General features: G+C 41.5%; 1 protein-coding gene across 7 annotated transcripts in view; it reads left to right on the forward strand.

The window, feature by feature from the left end:
- slc25a55a (solute carrier family 25 member 55a) overlaps nucleotides 1-10300 on the forward strand; it is a 640168-nt gene extending 629868 nt beyond the window's left edge. For 3 of the 7 annotated variants that reach the window (XM_051924474.1, XM_051924472.1, XM_051924473.1), the window contains exons 2-8: nucleotides 1667-1997; nucleotides 3221-3311; nucleotides 3431-3549; nucleotides 3754-3949; nucleotides 4093-4247; nucleotides 5085-5160; nucleotides 5925-10300. In XM_051924474.1, coding sequence (XP_051780434.1) covers nucleotides 1937-1997; nucleotides 3221-3311; nucleotides 3431-3549; nucleotides 3754-3949; nucleotides 4093-4247; nucleotides 5085-5160; nucleotides 5925-6084 — 858 coding nt within the window. In that variant the 5' untranslated portion in view covers nucleotides 1667-1936 and the 3' untranslated portion in view covers nucleotides 6085-10300. Of the gene's footprint in view, nucleotides 1-123; nucleotides 250-1004; nucleotides 1998-3220; nucleotides 3312-3430; nucleotides 3550-3753; nucleotides 3950-4092; nucleotides 4248-5084; nucleotides 5161-5924 lie in introns of those variants that run through there. The other 4 variants (XM_028796490.2, XM_051924470.1, XM_051924475.1 and 1 more) reach the window with 3 other exon arrangements.
- Nucleotides 10301-21239: the final 10939 nt, after the last annotated feature.

Raw genomic sequence — 21239 nt, forward strand, 5'->3', positions numbered from 1 at the left:
CTGTTCTTCACCTTAATGGGAAAAGCAGTACATGCAAACTGATTTTTTCATGTAAAGAGGTTTGAATTAATGCAATTTCTTGTGTGATTTGCCTTTGTGTAAATATTTATTTCTTTTTTGCAGTCTTCCAGCTAAGCTTATCAATGGAGGTTTTGCTGGAATTGTGGGAGTAACTTGCGTGTTCCCTATTGATTTGGCAAAAACCAGACTGCAGAACCAGAGGGCTGGCCAGCAGCTCTACAAGAGCATGTATGTGAACTTGATTATAATGTATCTGAAATAAGCATTTCAAAACGTTTTGTATCTTGGCACTTCAAAGAATTACATTTTTAAATTGCAGCAGCTAGAGACTATTGTGCATTATTAACATTGCTTCACTAGAGGTTCTGTTATTGTTAAATTGGGACAGAAGCTTTTTTTCAGTATAACCAAATATTCCTGAGTATTTAAGTATGAAATTCTAAATTGACATTTTTGTATACTGCTGCCTAGTCTCACATTTTGCATCACCTTCTTACATAAAGGTGATGCTCCTTCTTTCATTTAATTTGTAGAATAGCTGCTGTTTGCTTATGTAATGTGGAAGGAGTTGTTACCAAAACATTATGATAAATTTGGCGTGTTTATTTTGAGATGTTTCTCTAAAGTCCCTGCGTCTGTTTATTTTTTTGTAATGCCAGTTTGTGAATCAGAATGATGATCCCTCTGTCACATGCTATTGTGACTAAGCTGTGTGGAATTTGTTAACAATGGTACTTAGGATTGTGATGGTGTTGCCCTTTGTTGATGTGTAATGCAGCACTTTTGAAATGTGTATGTAGCCTTTTGAAGATAATTGGCCATGTGTGTTTTCAACAATTGTATGAACACCTGATTTTCCGTTTTGGGGGATGGTGGGTGGTGGGCTGTGTGGGTGTCTGCCATCTCAAAGCAAAACAAGGCATTTAGGTTCAGAGAGTTTTAAATTCATTGAACATGCTGACAGTTTTAAATTTGTCTTTCAGGATGGACTGCTTGGTTAAGACGGTGCGATCTGAGGGTTATTTTGGAATGTATAGAGGTAAGGAAAAAAGATACTTATTTTAAGCACTTGAACCAAGTAGACAAAAGTTTTTTTGAGCTAGGTGTAGCTGTTGTATACAATGTGAAGGAGACTAGAGACAGTTGTATAACGCAGAGGCTCAAGATTAAATTGGGCCCCTCTCCATAAAATTGTGATCAGTGATTGCTTGCTATGGCTTCATTTGCTAACAAACCATTCACTGTAGTGATTACATTATTTGGAATAACTACTTCAAACATTGACTAAAATTTTTGTATTATATTACTAGCTAGTACAAGTAGGAATAATGTCGGACATTCTCATTCTGAAAATCACATTTTCTTAATACTGATACCAAAGCCATATTTTTAATATTAGCTATAAAAAATATAATAATAAATTAAGCCAAATGTGGAAAGTTTTGTAAATGTAAAACAACCACAGAAACATTTTTTCCTAAATATATTTTGTGCATGATTTTTTTTAACATATTAAAACAAATGAGAGAAGGAGAGGTGATCATTTATGAAAGTTGTTCCTGTCAGATGTTAGTAAGGGTATATTTAAGATGGAACATAAAAACTGGACATTGTTGCAAAAAGATGGTAAAGTGTGTTTTCCAAGGAGATCCTTGTATGCTGAATTTTGAGTGAAATAACTGCCTTCCATTTTGTCTTTAAGCAACACACTTTGTTGCTTATCTCCTTGAAATGCAAACTTTACATATGTTCTGACCTGTAATTTTAATTTATGTGTTAGAGCGCTTTTAGATTGATGCAAGAAAGTCCAGTGTCTATATCCGTGTCCAGTGCTGTAACTACAGGAATGCTGTTTTTTGCTGCATCTGTGTTTTTCATATTGCAGACGTTCCCCGTGGATTTTGAGGGCTAGCCGATGTGGCGCAGCCACGCTGGAGGCAAATCATTAAATGGTTCTTACAGTACCTCTCACCATTGTAACTAGGCTCAATTTTCTTAACTTGTATAATTTGCTTTAAATTCCTTACTACTCTTTTTTTTAGCCAGGGTCATTCATTTTTCTTTCTTGATCTCACTCACAATAAGTGTCTTTCATTTGTCACTTCATTCTCACTGTATATTTCTTGTTCTTGGATCTTTTTTTCTTTAATTTTTTTAATGCCTTAATTAATTCTGCCACTGTTTGTGTGTTTCTGTCATCCCCCCCCTACAATTTGACCTCTGTTCAATCTGAACTAGTGTGGTGCTGAGGTGTCACTCGTTGCATGGCTGCACTCTAATCTGAGATCCTGAGTTGATCTGTCATGTGGTGGGTCCGGCGATGCGCTGTATCAGCGTGTGCTCCCAACCTCCTCCTCCTAAATTATTCTTGGACTTTATTGGCATTTTTTTTTTATTTGAAAATTCAGTTTCTGAATTAATAGACAATACTGAAGTATTAAATTATGATATATATATATTGCTGATGTCAGGCATGATCTTCTGACTCTTTATGCTCTGTCAAATCAGAATGCATAATTAAGTATACCTTGGAATAACTTTGGTGACTAAAACTTTAAAACCACAGTAAAGTTTGAAGTCCATCTTAACTGAATTGACAGTAAATTTTGAAATTGTAGCAATTTAATGTATTGAAATACAAACAAAAGCTTGCCTTACTTGGGGGCCAGCTGTCTTATGCATTTAACTGGAAAAATAAATCACGAAAGACTAACCCTTTACTGTCTGGCACATTCCTGTTCTTTTCTGCTTTGTCTCTTTTGAATCTCTCTCTTCATTTCTTCTTTCATTATATAGAATTGTTCACTTGTAATTTATTTTGGATTTCTAAAAAAATAGTTACTGAACAGAATCCCCCAGTTGTAATTGAACTTAGACCTTGTAGCAGTTCTGTTGCAAGAAACTACTTAAATTTTCAATGAGGACAGTTTTTTTTTTTTGTTTCAGTAATTTTATTTTTTAAATGCATTTCATATATTTCCTAAGTAAGAAAAAAAACACTTGAAAATATAGTGATTTTTTTTTTCTTTTGTTTTATTAAACTCCTGTTTATGTTACGCACATTAAGTTGACTAAGAATTACCTAATATATACCAGCTGTGGGGATTCTGGCTTTTTTATTATTATGGTAACTTGTGAATAGTCTTATTTTTCACACCATAGATTGGCTGTGTCTGAATGTCTTGTTTTTGCATTTTAGGTGCTGCAGTTAACTTGACCCTTGTCACTCCTGAAAAGGCTATAAAACTTGCTGCTAATGACTTCTTTCGTTTCCATCTCAGCAAGGATGGGTGAGTGTCTGCACAACTAGTGAATATGAATGAAAATGTATTGACCAATCATAATCTTGTAATACTTTATTAGACAAAGGTAATGTACAAGTATAACACTTTTCTTAATTGTATTACAGGAAGGGACTTAATGTCTTTAAAGAGATGTTGGCAGGCTGTGGTGCAGGGACATGTCAAGTGATTATAACCACTCCCATGGAGATGCTGAAGATTCAGCTTCAGGATGCTGGGAGACTTGGTAAGTGTGCAGTGTTAACTGGGTCTGTCTTCCTTTCTGGGGATTTTGTTTAGTTGAGAGTATGCATTTTAAAATAACTTTTCAGTATTTAATTGCATTTCACTGAACCATCTGTACAAACCATTCTGTAAGAGTTGTCAAATATTGAAAATGAAAGGGCTGTTCTTTTCATCTTTTTTTTTTCCTCCTTTTTCTGTTTTTCAGCTGCCCAGCAGAGAGTGAAAGCAACAATGATTCCCTGCACAAAACTAGCAGCTGCCACTGCAGTACATTGTAGGTCATACAATGTAAGTCCAGTTACCATCACTAGGAAAGTATCTGCCACAGAGATAGCTCAAGAGTTGCTGCGCACTCAAGGAGTTCGTGGCCTTTACAAAGGCCTAGGAGCCACACTTCTGAGGTCAGTTTAGCTTTATTTTAATAGAACATTAAAAAAAAAGCTTTAAGTGCACTCTGGCATCCCTTCTTGAAAGAGGGTTTTAATTTCAAGTGCACTCCATTTGAATTGCTTGTTGGTTTCACTGTTAACATTTCTCTCTGCAGAGATGTGCCATTCTCTGTGGTTTACTTCCCACTCTTTGCACATATTAACCGACTGGGGCAGCCGTCACCTGAAGAGAATGCTCCATTTTACCATTCATTCCTTGCAGGCTGTATTGCTGGGTCTACAGCTGCTGTTGCAGTCAACCCTTGTGATGGTAAGTATATAGGAACAGGGCCATTTTACTTGGCCTATTTTAAATGTAGTAAAAAAAATTTTTTTTTTTTTTTTTAGTTTTACATATTTATACACAATTATTTTCAGATTTCTAAATATCAGGTTATCTTTCATTTTTCAGTTTATCAGAACTCAACTTACATCTCTTAAAGCTGTAGTAATGTGTGTGTGCCAGAATGAAAGCTTAGCCAATAGAATTTAAGCTGCTGTAGGATTTCCATATATGCATTTAGCGGTGGCTGCCTGTCTGTCAGTGATATATTGTTGGGGAATGTAGGGGAGTGGAGTGCATTCTGACAAGTCCCACTGCGACAAGCCCTACTAAAACTGCAGCAGGGACAGATGATGTACATGATACAATGCTGCTGTTTAGAAATGAAATTTTAATATTAAGGTGTGGATAGGCACAGTTCAGCTGTCTTTAATATTGTACTTATTTTTGCGTCATGTTGCTCAATATTTGTAGAGTGGGCCAGTTTTTATTTAGAAAAAAAAATGAAGTACATGGGAGTCTTTTGATGATAAATATGCAAGCAGAAATTAAAGGAATGAATTTTTGTGCAGCATGTTAAATTTGAGAGAGGTGAACCTAAACCAAGCATTTTAATGGATTTCTTTTGCATTGGAATATCTTAATTTTTTTTTTTGCCTAATATTTTTAAAATGGTTATATTCTTATTTCTACTGTCTTAATCATTTACAAATAACTACCCACTTGCTTTTTTTACACTCTTCAGCTATCAATGTGTAAAGCACTTTGACCTGATTTTATTTTTTTTAGCAAAATTTCATAAATGAATCATACTGTTTATTACAGTGATCAAGACCAGACTGCAGTCCCTTCAGAAAGGAGCCAATGAAGAAACCTACAATGGAATAATTGATTGTGTCAGGTAACAGTTTTTCTTTTTTTATGGGTGTAGAATTTAAAGTATATGTAGGTTTAGAAGAGTAGTGTTAATTTTTGTAGCCTTATCAGTGGTTACATCTGCTGCCCCGTCAGGTCGAAATAATAATAATAATTCATTCATTACATTTATATAGCGCTTTTCTTGATTGCATGTTTGCTTCACACCCACCCTCACCCTCTGCAGAGTCTAGTGTTGTGTTGTTTTTTTCTTCCTAAGTGTTTTCTAGTTTTTCTCCTGCAATCAAGATTTATACGTTAGTTAACTCTGAGCTCTACACTGAATCTGTATTAAGGAATGTGCCCAGTTGTTTTATTGGTGCCCCTTCCAGATTAATTCCCAACTTGTACCCAGTACAGCAAATGTAGACACTGTCCTTCAATGTTTTTGGAAGTGGGTGGATGAATCTTAAGTTTTAGATTTTTTTATATATATTTATGTATGTGTGTGTATATATAATGTGTGTGTGTATATGTATGTGTATATATATACATATAAAATTATGTATGTGTGTGTATATATATATATATATATTATATATATATATAATAATAATAATAATAATAATTCATTACATTTATATAGCGCTTTTCTCAGTACTCAAATCGCTATCCACACAGGGAGGAACCGGGAAGCGAACCCACAATCTTCCACAGTCTCCTTACTGCAAAAATATATATATATATATATAATGTATGTATGTATATATATGTGTATATATGTGTAATGTTCTTTTTATTTCATTTTAGGAAAATCTGGCATAAAGAAGGTCCTTCTGCATTTTTGAAGGGAGCAAGCTGCCGAGCCCTAGTCATTGCTCCACTGTTTGGTATTGCACAAGTTGTTTACTTTGTTGGAGTTGGAGAGTTTGTACTGGGATACACACCATTCAACCTTTACTCATCGTAGATGCCATCATTCCAGCAGTTTACATCTTAGAAATAACAAGCAGTCAAGTCATGAAATTAGTATGAAAAATGCTGGAACCTTTTGCAAGGAACCAAAAGCTTTTGGCAGCTATTAGTCATCTACCTTTTAATGGTTTAAGTTCTTGTTGGTTTCAGAATCTTAACAGGTGATGCTTTGGAATGACCAATGCAAAGAGTGTTGGGAGAGTAATGTTGGCACTATTCTCGTGTCATTTTTTTATGGCATTTTGTCTGGGACATTTCTGAAGTAATCCTTAATCTCTTGACCATGCTTGTCATCTGCCTGGCATGGTCTGGCCCATGCCAAGATCTTTACCTCTTTAATTTACATCTAAAGGGTAGGGAAACAAGGTCATCAAATTTTGGCTGGCAGAGATCTGTGAATAAGCAGACGGTACGTTGATAAAAGTAGCAACAGGGCACTTTGCGTGTCGGTGATCCTTCACCACACTCAAATTTGGGAGAAAACCTTTAAATACTGTCATTCAGTAGATCACTGAGGCATGTTCCCATCATTTGGGAACGCAGGCCTTTTTATACCTCAATGAGGATTTTTTTGTAATGGCCTTTCCTTGTTCAAAGGTTGGACTGCTAGTCAGCAGCTTAAATATTTTTCTCTTAAAATGAGAATGGATCACTCCTGGTCTACCTTCCTGCTTTCGTTAACTCCTAGATTGGAACTATCAAGAAAGGCATGTTGAGGACAGTTCATTGGCAGTACTGCAAGTGCCATGTCACTTGTCTTTTTTTTTTCTTGCAGATTATATAAATAAACGCTTGTTTAACTCTCCTGATTGTAAATACAGAAACACCCATTCTCTTCACCTTAATTTTTATTGTTTGGATTTAAAGAAGCATAACTGTTGTCCTGGATTTTTTTGATGGGTTAAAGTGAAGATTTCACAAATGTACAGTTAAAACTACGCCCTTTGGTAATGTCCAGAGGAGAGCTAAACAAGTGACCTAAAGTGTTTTAACTTTTCATGTTTAGAAAGGGAGGGAGGTTGCTAGAATGTTTACTTCTGTAAAGCTTTCTGATGTTGGCCACATTCCTACAGCTGGATTGGAATTATTTATCGCGACACCTGATGTTGTTTTTGCAGCGTTCACTTGACATCACTGTAACTAGGTACATTACAAGATGGCCCTTGTGAAAGAAGGTGTTCTGCTGATTTTTGTTCCCCCAGCCACCTTTGGCATCGGTCCATTAATAAAACACTTGAGTTTCTGTGTTCAAGCACGCTAAATGATGAGCCAAAGTTATTTTTGTATAAGGGCTGAGATTAATTTAGCCGAAAGAAAGGACCTCTCGTTGAGCAGATTTGTTTACACTTCAGTAACTGGATTTAGCCAAAGGGTAAAAAAACGTGGAAGGTTTTTGTTGAAGAGTTGCCTTTGGAATGTAGCTGGTTTTCTGTTTTGGGCCAAACTTATGTGGATTTTTTTGGTATGCACTTTGTACAAATTGATAATATATTTGGATTTAATAGGCAGAGTAAGTGGGTGTTGTACTAGTTTGAGCTGTGATTGGTCTTTTTAGAGAGTCCCACTTCATTAAAATGGGGGAAACACCAATATCCAAAGAGAGTAAACATGGAAGTCGTGGTTATACCAGTTTTTTTCGATTCATTTGGTCTTCACAGGTTTAGGTAATTTGCATTTGACATTAAAACATTGGTGCTTTACAAAATGATTTTGTGGATTCCACTATTGTAAATTTAATTTTTTTTTTTTCTGTATGAAATATAGAGCATTTTATATTGATTAAAGGACAGTTTCAGTGTTCCAGTGTAGAATTTATTATATTTTTCCCACAAGTCACTAGAGGAAGTCTAATTTTGGAAAAGAGTTGTAATCCCAAATGAACTAAAGTTAGTTTGGTACAGACAGTATCATTTTTGTCTGTAGTTCACAACTATTGGTATATACAGTGCTCAGCATAAATGAGTACACCCCACTACATTTGTCAGAAAACCTTTAGTTTCCTTTCAGTATCAACATTGTCTATGAGATACTGTACTACAAAATACTCCCACAAATGTGGGCCATTGATTGCAAACAATGATTTGTTAATTTGCACACACAAAAAAGTGATTATCCTAACAAATTCATTCAAGCCCATGTAGCAAAAATGAGTAGACCCCAATTATAGTCTTAGGAGAAAAGCCCCACTTAAGACTACAAAAGTCCAATTAACAGGCATTCAACCACAGGTGAGTCTAATGATTCATTTAAGAGGTGTCCAGCAGACAGGGGACTATAAAAGGGCATTACTTAACAAAGAAAAGCCCTTCCCATTTCATGCTGTCAGCAATGGCTCCACGTGGAAGAGAAATGTCAAAAAATCTGAGAAAGGAAATCATTACTTTACACAAAAAAGGTGAGGGCTACAAGAAGATCAGCAAAGCTTTACATATCAGTCAAAATACTGTAGCAAAAGTGATCCGAAAATTTAAGAAAGATGGAAGTGCAACCATCTTACAAAGACGTCCAGGCTGTCCACGGAAGTTAACATCTCGACAGGAGCGTCTTCTGATGAGAAGGGTTGAAGAAAATCACCATGCAAGTTCACTGCAGTTAGCTAAAGCAGTAGAAAGCCAAACTGGAGTGACCGTTTCCCGTGACACAATATGGCGCACACTGCAGAGGAATGGCATGCATGGGTATCGTCCACAAAGGAAGCCTCTCCTAAAACCCATGCACAAAAAAGCACGCCTAGAATTTGCTAAGGCCCATGCTGAAAAAGATGAAGACTACTGGGACTCTAAACTCTGGAGTGATGAGACAAAGATCACTGTTTTTGGAACTAAACTATATGGCGTCGTAAAGGTGAGGATTTCAAAGAAAAATGCATGGTGCCTACAGTGAAACATGGTGGTGGCAGTGTCCTTATGTGGGGCTGCATGAGTGCTGCTGGTGTTGGGGAGCTGCATTTCATTGATGGTATCATGAACTCAACAATGTACTGTCTCTATACTGAAGGAGAAGTTGCTGCCATCAGTCTGTGCACTTTTCCAACACTACAATGATCCAAAACACACATCTAAAGCTACTGTTGCATTTCTGAAGAAGAACAGGGTGAAGGTGATTGAATGGCCAAGTATGTCTCCTGATCTGAACCCAATCGAACACCTGTGGGGAATTCTGAAGCGACAAGTTGAGCATCACTCTCCATCCAGCATCCAGGCTCTAAAAGAGGATATTCTTGAAGAATGGAAAAAGGATAGATGTTGTAATATGTCGCCATCTTGTTCATTCCATGCCTAGAAGACTTGGTGCTGTCCTTAAGAATCACGGTGGTCATACAAAATACTAGATGATGTAGTTTTTGTTGCGGGGTGTATTCATTTTTGCTTCAACCAATTTGAGTGAAACTGAAGATTTTGTGATCTAAGTTATATTATTAACCTTAATTTCATGTTATGGAGTTTAACAAGTGTTCAATAAAACTCAGCCTTGTGAAAATTTTGGACATTGTTCTTTTGTTCATTGAGCTACTGATTAAATTTGTACTTTTTAAAGGGGGTGTACTCATTTATGCTGAGCACTGTAAATATAGAATGGAGAGGAAGTCTCTAAAGCGGAGTGGGTTGTAGTTTACATTGGCATCCCCTTTTGATACACAAAAAGTGAAAAGCACACGTTTTGAAGTTTTCTTGTCTCTTGATTTTCTTTGTGGTCCCACATTCAGTATTGGAGGAAAATGCTTCATGTGATTAAACACTGACCTGTCTTTCACTTGTAAACAAAGTACGAGTTTGCTTTAAGCTAAATTATTTTTCTTGAAGTCTTGTTTTCTGTAAAGGTTAGTGTATGTTCAGCATTTAACAATACAAATGTTGTTACTCTTTTATTCTCTTGTTTCTTGTAATGTGATACATACCCTGTTTGTTGTTTTGTGTTTAAATCAGTCTTCCTTTTTATTTGTATTGTGATCTTGTACTCTAAATGTCTTTTGTAACATCTGTTTACTGTTTTATTGTCTAATTTGTCTTTATTATTTCTTTGTCCTGTTTGCACCAAGCACTGCCCCACCATGTGTGCTAAAAAATGGCACACTTTCATTTCAAGTACCATCTGTGCTTAAATGGTCATATTTTATCTATTGACTGTATGGAATTTCTGAGTTCTCCTTGTAAAGCAATGTTAATGGTGCTTTTCAGTGCGGAAACTAATAAATGCTTTATTTTATACAAGATGGTGAGTGTTTTTGTTTTTAAATATGTGTAATGGTTAAGGTATTGAGCCTTTGGACCTTGGGGTTGGCCCTTTAGTTAGTCCTTGACTAACCCTAACCCTAACTTTAGTCCTTGGTTATTCAATTTGTGACCCTGTTAAAGACCACCAGTGCACCTCTTATAAAGTACCTCAGGAAGTCCTTCGTATATTTGTTTGGTGTGTGTGTCATCTGTGTTTTTGTGTGGATGCATTTTCCCTTTCTTGCACAGTCATACAGTGGTGTGAAAAACTATTTGCCCCCTTCCTGATTTCCTGATCATCAAACACATTTAACCATTAGTCAAATATAACACAAGTAAACACAAAATGCAGTTTGTAAATGGTGGTTTTTATTATTTAGGGAGAAAAAAAAATCTAAACCTACATGGCCCTGTGTGAAAAAGTAATTGCCCCCTGAACCTAATAACTGGTTGGGCCACCCTTAGCAGCAATAACTGCAATCAAGCGTTTGCGATAACTTGCAATGAGTCTGTTACAGTGCTCTGGAGGAATTTTGGCCCACTCATCTTTGCAAAATTGTTGTAATTCAGCTTTATTTGAGGGTTTTCTAGCATGAACCGCCTTTTTAAGGTCATGCCATAGCATCTCAATTGGATTCAGGTCAGGACTTTGACTAGGCCACTCCAAAGTCTTCATTTTGTTTTTCTTCAGCCATTCAGAGGTGGATTTGCTGGTGTGTTTTGGGTCATTGTCCTGTTGCAGTACCCAAGATCGCTTCAGCTTGAGTTGACGAACAGATGGCCGGACATTCTCCTTCAGGATTTTTTGGTAGACAGTAGAATTCATGGTTCCATCTATCACAGCAAGCCTTCCAGGTCCTGAAGCAGCAAAACAACCCCAGACCATCACACTACCACCACCATATTTTACTGTTGGTATGATGTTCTTTTTCTGAAATGCTGTGTTCCTTTTACGCCAGATGTAACGGGACATTTGCCTTCCAAAAAGTTCAACTTTTGACTCATCAGTCCACAAGGTATTTTCCCAAAAGTCTTGGCAATCATTGAGATGTTTCTTAGCAAAATTGAGACGAACCCTAATGTTCTTTTTGCTTAACAGTGGTTTGCGTCTTGGAAATCTGCCATGCAGGCCGTTTTTGCCCAGTCTCTTTCTTATGGTGGAGTCGTGAACACTGACCTTAATTGAGGCAAGTGAGGCCTGCAGTTCTTTAGACGTTGTCCTGGGGTCTTTTGTGACCTCTCGGATGAGTCGTCTCTGCGCTCTTGGGGTAATTTTGGTCGGCCGGCCACTCCTGGGAAGGTTCACCACTGTTCCATGTTTTTGCCATTTGTGGATAATGGCTCTCACTGTGGTTCGCTGGAGTCCCAAAGCTTTAGAAATGGCTTTATAACCTTTACCAGACTGATAGATCTCAATGACTTCTGTTCTCATTTGTTCCTGAATTTCTTTGGATCTTGGCATGATGTCTAGCTTTTGAGGTGCTTTAGGTCTACTTCTCTGTGTCAGGCAGCTCCTATTTAAGTGATTTCTTGATTGAAACAGGTGTGGCAGTAATCAGGCCTGGGGGTGGCTACGGAAATTGAACTCAGGTGTGATACACCACAGTTAGGTTATTTTTTAACAAGGGGGCAATTACTTTTTCACACAGGGCCATGTAGGTTTGGATTTTTTTTCTCCCTAAATAATAAAAACCATCATTTAAAAACTGCATTTTGTGTTTACTTGTGTTATATTTGACTAATGGTTAAATGTGTTTGATGATCAGAAACATTTTGTGTGACAAACATGCAAAAGAATAAGAAATCAGGAAGGGGGCAAATAGTTTTTCACACCACTGTATATGATGTACACACAAATTGACAGAAAAGCAATTTTTGGGGAACTAATCTCAACAAAGAAAGCAATATCATTAAATTGATTATTAAAAGCACAAAATGTTTGGCCTTTTGCAACTTGTGTTTTGAGTTGTTATTGCAAGTGAGGATTCAGATGTTCCAACCCTTCTCTTGGGGTGTGATACTTGCCATCAAAAATGGGAAGTGCTGTGTGTGTGCAATGTTTGTCTTGAATGTAACTGTTGTGGCGGAGAAAAGTCCACCAATTTAGTTGCTATAATTGGCTTGCATGCTTGGTGCAGTTATAGAGGGATGATATCAAGATGAGGGGTGACTCCAAGTGGGTCCATCTTGAGAACAGCCTCGTTCATTCATACAGCTTGTATAGAAAAGAATTCCCCCCTTTTCAGAATATTCACATTTTGTTTCTTTGCAGCCTGAATTGAAGACATTTGCGCACACAACAAATATTTCTGCAGCGTTATTTACACAATGCAACTTATAACGGCCAAATGCAGAGAGAAATGGCAACAGTTGAGGGAAAAAAATTAAATTAACCAGAATCACTGAGATGCTTCAAGGATTCATTTTTTCCTTCTCTCATGATAAGTACCCCAAGGCCCTGCTGCAGAGAATCCCTCAAAACCAGATGTTACCACCTCCATGCTTTACTGGAGGTATGGTGCGTTCTTTGAATGGTAAGCTGTATTAGCTTTCCACCAGATAAACTTGGCGTTGGGGTCAAATAATTTGATTTTGGTCTCTGATTCTAACATCCTTTGCCATGTGGCTTCTGAATCGTCGAGGTGTCTTCTGGCAAAGCTCAACAAGACTCGATATGGACTTTTTTGTGGAGTGGCTTCTTTCTTGCAACCCTCCCAATACAAGCCACATTTGTGGAGCACTTACGATAGTCATGTTACATGCACACAAAGTTTAAAGTTGCCATAGGCCTCTTGATAGTCTCTTTGACTGGTTTCCTCTTCCATCCAGTTTGGAGGGACAGCACACACTTTTCCACTTCCTGCTTTATGGACTTTACTGTGTGCTCCTAGGGATTGATGAGGCCTTTTGAGATTTTGTTTTTGTGCCTTTTCATTACTTTATCCCTGAGCTCTTTTGACAGGGTCTTGCCACTCAGAGTTGACCGTTTGCTTCCAGTTGCACTTCCAAGTACTTGGATGTTCCAGAAATAGTTGAACAAATTAGAATGATTCTAGCTGATCACAGGTGGAAAACAATTAGCTTGGTGTGCAATGGACAAGGAGAAATACAGTGGGTACGGAAAGTATTCAGACCCACTTCAATTTTTCACTCTTTGTCATATTGCAGCCATTTGCTAAAATCATTTAAATTAATTTTTTCCCTCATTAATGTACACACAGCACCCCATATTGACAGACAAAAAAAAGAATTTTTGAAATTGTTGCAGATTTATTAAAAAAGAAAAACTGAAATATCACATGGTCCTAAGTATTCAGACCCTTTGCTCAGTATTTAGTAGAAGCACCCTTTTGAGCTAATACAGCCATGAGTCTTCTTGGGAAAGATGCAACAAGTTTTTCACACCTGGATTTGGGGATCCTCTGCCATTCCTCCTTGCAGATCCTCTCCAGTTCTGTCAGGTTGGATGGTAAACGTTGGTGGACAGCCATTTTTAGGTCTCTCCAGAGATGCTCAATTGGGTTTAAGTCAGGGCTCTGGCTGGGCCATTCAAGAACAGTCACAGAGTTGTTGTGAAGCCACTCCTTCGTTATTTTAGCTGTGTGCTTAGGGTCATTGTCTTGTTGGAAGGTAAACCTTCGGCCCAGTCTGAGGTCCTTAGCACTCTGGAGAAGGTTTTTGTCCAGGATATCTCTGTACTTGGCCGCATTCATCTTTCTCTCGATCGCAACCAGTCGTCCTGACACTGCAGCTGAAAAACACCACAGCATGATGCTGCCACCGCCATGCTTCACTGTGGGGACTGTATTGGACAAGTGATGAGCAGTGCCTGGTTGTCTCCACACATACCTCAGTGCAAGACACATGACAGCCCGCATGGAGTTTGCTAAAAGACACCTGAAGGACTCTGAGATGGTGAGAAATAAGATTCTCTGGTCTGATGAGACCAAGATAGAACTTTTTGGCTTTAATTCTAAGCGGTATGTGTGCATATGTGAATACTTTCTGGATGCACTGTATAGATATCTGTAGAAGAAAAATGATACTTAGGGGGTGACATAGTCATTTAGGGGTGGGCTCTTGTTCGGAAAGCGGATGCCACTTGGTTGTTTCATAATAATTATGATTAGGTATATAAGTAGGTTTCACATTTCTGACTTAACATCAGGGACCTGTTTTATTGACCTTTGGGTGAGGGGAAGGCCGTCTCAAGTGGCGTCTGCTTTCTGAACAAGACCCCTGGGGCATGAAGTGTTCCACATCTTCGTATGAAAGGGCTGATAAATGTCGTAAACCCGTTCAAGCGTATCAGGAAACCGGATGAAGGTCAAGTGGGCAACAAAGAACAAGAAGGATTTGGGTGCCGGTTTCCAAAGTGGCTGACTGTCGTGTACCCAATAAGACTTGGCAATATCACATACATTAAAGAATAATTCAGAAGAATTGGAAAGTATTGGGAAAGACAAGAATGGAGTGAAATGAGACTTTTATTTTGTGGATGTATTTGGATGTGTAAGTTAACGAACCAATCAGAGTAAAGGTTGCATGTCGTCTAAGCGTTAATTCAGCTCGGCTTGTCTCTAAGTGTGCCTCTCTGTCTTTGCTCTGTGACCTTTCTGTGGAGCCATCCCTTAGCAGACTGTTGTGTCAGGGGGCTCCCACTTCACGAAAAGATAATTCACCTCCTTAGCGTTACATTTTTTCTCCAAAAAAAAAAAAAAAGAAAAATGTAAAAAAATAATTTTTTGATAAAAAAAACGGTATTTTTATTAAATCTCATCGTTCTACTTTAAAACGTACAAAACACTAAAAGTACAAAGTCAGAAGTGTAGAAAGTATAATAATGATACAAATAACAATAATAATAATATGAAGAGCACACTGCACGTGTCACTTTCGAATAATCATTTTCGGTTTCACTGACTGTTTCAATTCCACTACCTGCACACTGACTCACTTCACTTCGTCATCACTGCTGATGAGAGGCGTTTCTTATGAGATGCTAGGAGAAGACACGTCTACACTGTTGCCCGGGTAACGCTCGTCCCTGACTCTTACACATGACGCCCCTGTACTGTTGCCCGGGTAACGCTCGGGCCTGATGCTTACACAAGACACGCCTGTACTGTTGCCTGGGTAACGCTTACACAAGACATGCCTGTACTGTTGCCCGGGTAACGCTTGGGCCAGATGCTTACACAAGACACGCCTGTACTGTTGCCTGAGTAACGCTCGGGCCTGACGCTTACACAAGGCACGCCTCTACTGTTGCCCGGGTAACGCTTACACAAGACACGCCTGTACTGTTGCCCAGGTAACGCTTGGGCCGGACGCTTACACAAGACACGCCTGTACTGTTGCCTGGGTAACGCTCGTCCCTGACTCTTACACAAGACACCCCTGTACTGTTGCCCGGGCCTGATGCTTACACAAGACACGCCTGTACTGTTGCCTGGGTAATGCTCGGGCCTGATGCTTACACAAGACACCCCTGTACTGTTGCCCGGGTAACGCTTGGGCCAGACGCTTACACAAGACACGCCTGTACTGTTGCCTGGGTAACGCTCGTCCCTGACTCTTACACAAGACACCCCTGTACTGTTGCCCGGGTAACGCTTGGGCCAGACGCTTACACAAGACACGCCTGTACTGTTGCCTGAGTAACGCTTACACAAGACATGCCTGTACTGTTGCCCGGGTAACGCTCGGGCCTGACGCTTACACAAGGCACGCCTCTACTGTTGCCCGGGTAACGCTTACACAAGACACGCCTGTACTGTTGCCCAGGTAACGCTTGGGCCGGACGCTTACACAAGACACGCCTGTACTGTTGCCTGGGTAACGCTTACACAAGACATGCCTGTACTGTTGCCCGGGTAACGCTCGGGCCTGACGCTTACACAAGACACGCCTGTACTGTTGCCCGGGTAACGCTCGGGCCTGATGCTTACACAAGACACCCCTGTACTGTTGCCCGGGTAATGCTTACACAAGGCACGCCTGTACTGTTGCCCGGGTAACGCTTGGGCCGGACGCTTACACAAGACACGCCTGTACTGTTGCCCGGGTAACGCTTGGGCCGGACGCTTACACAAGACACGCCTGTACTGTTGCCCGGGTAACGCTCGGGCCTGACGCTTACATAAGACACACCTGTACTGTTGCCCGGGTAACACTTACACAAGGCATGCCTGTACTGTTGCCCGGGTAACGCTCGGGCCTGATGCTTACATAAGACACACCTGTACTGTTGCCCGGGTAACGCTTACACAAGACACGCCTGTACTGTTGCCCGGGTAACGCTCGGGCCTGATGCTTACACAAGACACGCCTGTACTGTTGCCCGGGTAACGCTCGTCCCTGACTCTTACACAAGACACCCCTGTACTGTTGCCCCGGGTTACGCTCAGGCCTGATGCTTACATAAGACACACCTGTACTGTTGCCCGGGTAATGCTTACACAAGGCACGCCTGTACTGTTGCCCGGGTAACGCTCGTCCCTGACTCTTACACAAGACACCCCTGTACTGTTGCCCGGGTAACGCTCAGGCCTGATGCTTACATAAGACACACCTGTACTGTTGCCCGGGTAATGCTTACACAAGGCACGCCTGTACTGTTGCCCGGGTAACGCTCGTCCCTGACTCTTACACAAGACACGCCTGTACTGTTGCCCGGGTAACGCTCGGGCCTGATGCTTACATAAGACACACCTGTACTGTTGCCCGGGTAATGCTTACACAAGGCACGCCTGTACTGTTGCCCGGGTAACGCTTGGGCCGGACGCTTACACAAGACACCCCTGTACTGTTGCCCGGGTAACGCTCGGGCCTGATGCTTACATAAGACACACCTGTACTGTTGCCCGGGTAACGCTTACACAAGGCACGCCTGTACTGTTGCCCGGGTAACGCTTGGGCCGGACACTTACACAAGACACACCTGTACTGTTGCCCGGGTAATGCTTACACAAGACACACCTGTACTGTTGCCTGGGTAACACTTGGGCCTGACGCTTACACAAGACACGCCTCTACTGTTGCCCGGGTAACACTCGGCACTAACGCTCTTGGCAGTTTCACAGCCCGGGTGATCCTCGTCTATACAGTTGCCCGAGTGCCACTCAGGACTATCACTTATCGCACTGTTTTTACAGCCCGAGTGATGTTTGGGTCTAACGACGTATTGAACAAGTCTCCTCCTGCCTGGTTCAGGACTCAGAGAGGTTCTCTCTTTAATAAATTTCCAGTGACATTTCTACCACAATGTAACTACTCCTTTGATGTCTTGTAAAGCACTGTGAGCTACATACACCCTTAATCTGAAAATGTACGGCAGGAATATATCTGGTTGTTGTTGTTGTTGTTGTTCATCTATTAAATTTGAGAGGGTGGGCTCTAGGGAGTACTCTCTTTTGATTGGTGAATCGTCGGTACAGGGGACGCTCACAGTCGTGACTTTGCTCCCTGTGCCTATGATCCACAGAGTTCCTGAGGTGATAAAGCTCAGCTCAGAGTTGCGATTGTGCTCATCCATGATGGATGCTGGTGCAAGAAAAAGTGGAATGACTGAAGGAAGTGGCTCCTTTAAACCTCTCGAGACTCCACATCTGAAGTGTCTGCTTATGTGCCAGGGAGCGCATGATGGCCAAAGATTTATACACACGTAACCGATGGCTCACCAATCAAAAACCCAGTACTCGCTAGAGCCCCGCCCCTCAAGTCTGACGGGTAAATGACAGTTTCCATTTCAAGCCGTATTACGTGTGACCTCACTGAAATACATAAGTGAAGAATTAGCAAAAAAAACAAACATACAGTATATAGTGACAGGCGGCCATGGCCATTACCCAGCCGGGACACCAGCTGGATGGAAGGACTGGGGGAGAGGGCATTGGCAGGGCACTGTCTTCCCTGTGACGCTAGAGGGCAGCCCTTCTTTGGCAGCTGTGGCGCCGTGGATTTCCACAGGGCCCGCCGGGATTTGGAGTCTGGCACAGCCCTGTTGGGTTCCATGGAGGCCGCCAGGGGGAGCTGCAGAGCCCTACTTGGGGCTTTCACCGAACCCGGGAGTGAGTCCGGGCCTGATTAATGAGCCACCTGGAACACACCCAGTGCCAACATAAAAGGAGCCGCCTCACTCCATTCAGGGAGGAAGAGGGATGAAGTTTGCAAGGAAGAGTGGAGGCGGAAAGGAAAGACAGAGAGAAGAAGAAAAGACGAAGGCACTGTATATGTGGTGCGGATGTGTGGAGCGTGGCAGACGTGCTTTCCCTTTGCAAATAAACGTGTGTTGTGTGGGAAATTGCGTCTCTGCCTGTCTGTGTCATGGGATGGGGCAGCTAGAACACCCCTGGTTTTCACAACATGTATAGATTCACTCAAAAGAGGCCCCAAATATTCTGTTGTAACTCCCGTTAGGATGAAGCAATCAGAACCAAAAAAGATCCGCTCTGTACCTTGACGTATGTGTAATCGATTGCATTACACGTGAAGTTGGAAGTCGTTTCCGTTTTCTGCCAGACACATTGCGATGTGTCGCTCCATGTTCCTGAACGTATCAGCAGGCGTCTCCCGCGGGGAAAGAGCACCAATTTCACGTTAGATGTCCGTCCATCCATCCAATATCCAACCCGCTATACCCTAACTACAGGGTCACGGAGGTCTGCTGGAGCCAATCCCACCCAACACAGGGCGCTTGGCAGGAAACAAACCCCGGGCAGGGCGCCAGCCCACCGCAGCACGTTGGATGTTTTCCTTCACATCTTCCACAGTGCGAGGCTTGTCCCGATTGACTTTTCCTTTGAGCGTACCCCAATGGAAGAAGTCTGGTGGTCTGGTGACCACCCCTTTGAAATGACCCTGTTGCCAAAGAAGAATCCCATTTCTGTCATGCTCCTTGCCGATGTGTGACACGTTACTCCATCTTGCTGGAAGTAACCTTTTGCTAACGCACGATCATCCAGTTGATTCTGACATCGCTTAAACGAATTAGTGACTCAATAGGTTCGCACCATGAAGACGTGCTGCTCAATACTGCACACCACCATCCTGATGAGAAGTCGAGTGACTGAGAGAAGGGGTACGGGTGGTATGCACCCAGAATTTGCAAATGGAGGTTAAACGTCACGATGACTGTTCAGCGCCTACTTCATCGCTCTGACACAGGGGCATCCCGGCTTGTTCCAAGCTCCATACACTGAGGAGCACACTGCACGTTGTTTCGTTCAGATTGCTTCGTCCCAGCGAGAGTTATTAAAGAATATTCGGGGCCTCTTTCGAGTGAATCTCCCTGTATATATATATTTCATGAAGCAGGATATTCACGTATCGTTCTGTTATTATGTATCTTACATTTATTTATTTGTCTATTTATTTAATTTTGTCTGACATATTCCTCCATAGATGAAGGCCACTTAGTGCTCTAGTCCTGTCTAGTCAGACATTTCTTAGATTTGTACATTTTGGTTTTCAAATCTACAATATGTTGTGGACCAGAGCAGCTGACTCTACTCAGTCCTTCCCTTTTTTTTATTATTATTGATAATAATAATTATTGTTATGGGCGGCATGATGGGTAGCACAGCTGTGTTGCAGTTAGGAGACCCGAGTTTGCTTCCCGGGTCCTCCCTGCGTGGAGTTTGCATGTTCTCCCCGTGTTTGCGTGGGTTTCCTCCCACAGTCCAAAGACATGCAGGTGAGGTGCATTGGCGATCCGAAATTGTCCCTGGTGTGTGTGTGTGCTGGCACCCTGCCCGGGGTTTGTTTCCTGCCTTGCGCCCTGTGTTGGCTGAGATTGGCTCCAGCAGACCCCCATGATCCTGTAGTTAGAATATAGCTGGTTGGATAATGGATGGATGGATACTTATTATTATTATATAGCACATTTTATTAATAAAAAGGCAGCTCAATCAGCTTTCCATATATTGTAACAATGAATACCGAAATAACATTACAGTCAGTCAGTCGGTCATTGTCCAACCTGCTATATCCTAACACAGGGTCACGGGGGTCTGCTGGAGCCAATCCCAGACAACACAGGGCACAAGGCAGGAAACAAACCCTGGGCAGGGTGCCAGCACACTGCAATAACAGTACAAGACTTGTTTAAAAAATTAAATCATCCATCCATCCATCTATTATCCAACACACTATGTCTTAACTACAGGGTCATGGGGGTCTTCTGGAGCCAATCCCAGCCAACACAGGGCGCAAGGCAGGAAACAAACCCCGGGCAGGGCGCCAGCCCTCCGCAGAAAATAAAATCAAGTATTGTATAAAATGGGGTGGCATGGTGGCACAGTGGGTATCGCTGCTGCCTCGCAGTTGAGAGACCTGGGGACCTGGGTTCACTTCCCAGGTCCTCCCTGCGTGGAGTTTGCCTGTTCTCCCCGTGTCTGCGTGGGTTTCCTCCCACAGTCCAAAGACATACTGGTTAGGTGGATTGGCGATTCTAAATTGTCCCTAGTGTGTGCTTGGTGTGTGTGTGTGTGTGTGTGTGTCCTGCGGTGGGTTGGCACCCTGCCTGGCATTGGTTCCTGCCTTGTGCCCTGTGCTGGCTCCAGCAGACCCCCGTGACCCTGTGTTCAGATTCAGCAGGTTGGAAAATGGATGGATGGATGTATAAAATAATGTACTAAAATATAATAAATAATATCAGCATCCTTAGTGTTTTAATCCATCTGTCCATTGCTGAACCTGCTTGATCCCTCTCAGAGCTGAGACGCCGGGGGACCACAGAGCTCCACCATCAACTTTCCATGTCCCAACACCTCTTTGATTCCATTTTTCTTAACCATGTCCCAAACTATGGCCAGCAGGAAAACAGGAACATCCACACAGACAAGTAGCACAGGTAGGGTTTGAGCGTAAGGGGTCTCTGCATGTGACCCTTTTTTTAAAAATTTCTACCGCGTCCCCAAAGACACAAGAGTTG

Source organism: Erpetoichthys calabaricus, chromosome 3, assembly GCF_900747795.2.
Source record: "Erpetoichthys calabaricus chromosome 3, fErpCal1.3, whole genome shotgun sequence".
In the NCBI taxonomy this organism is placed as follows: Eukaryota; Metazoa; Chordata; class Cladistia; order Polypteriformes; family Polypteridae; genus Erpetoichthys; species Erpetoichthys calabaricus.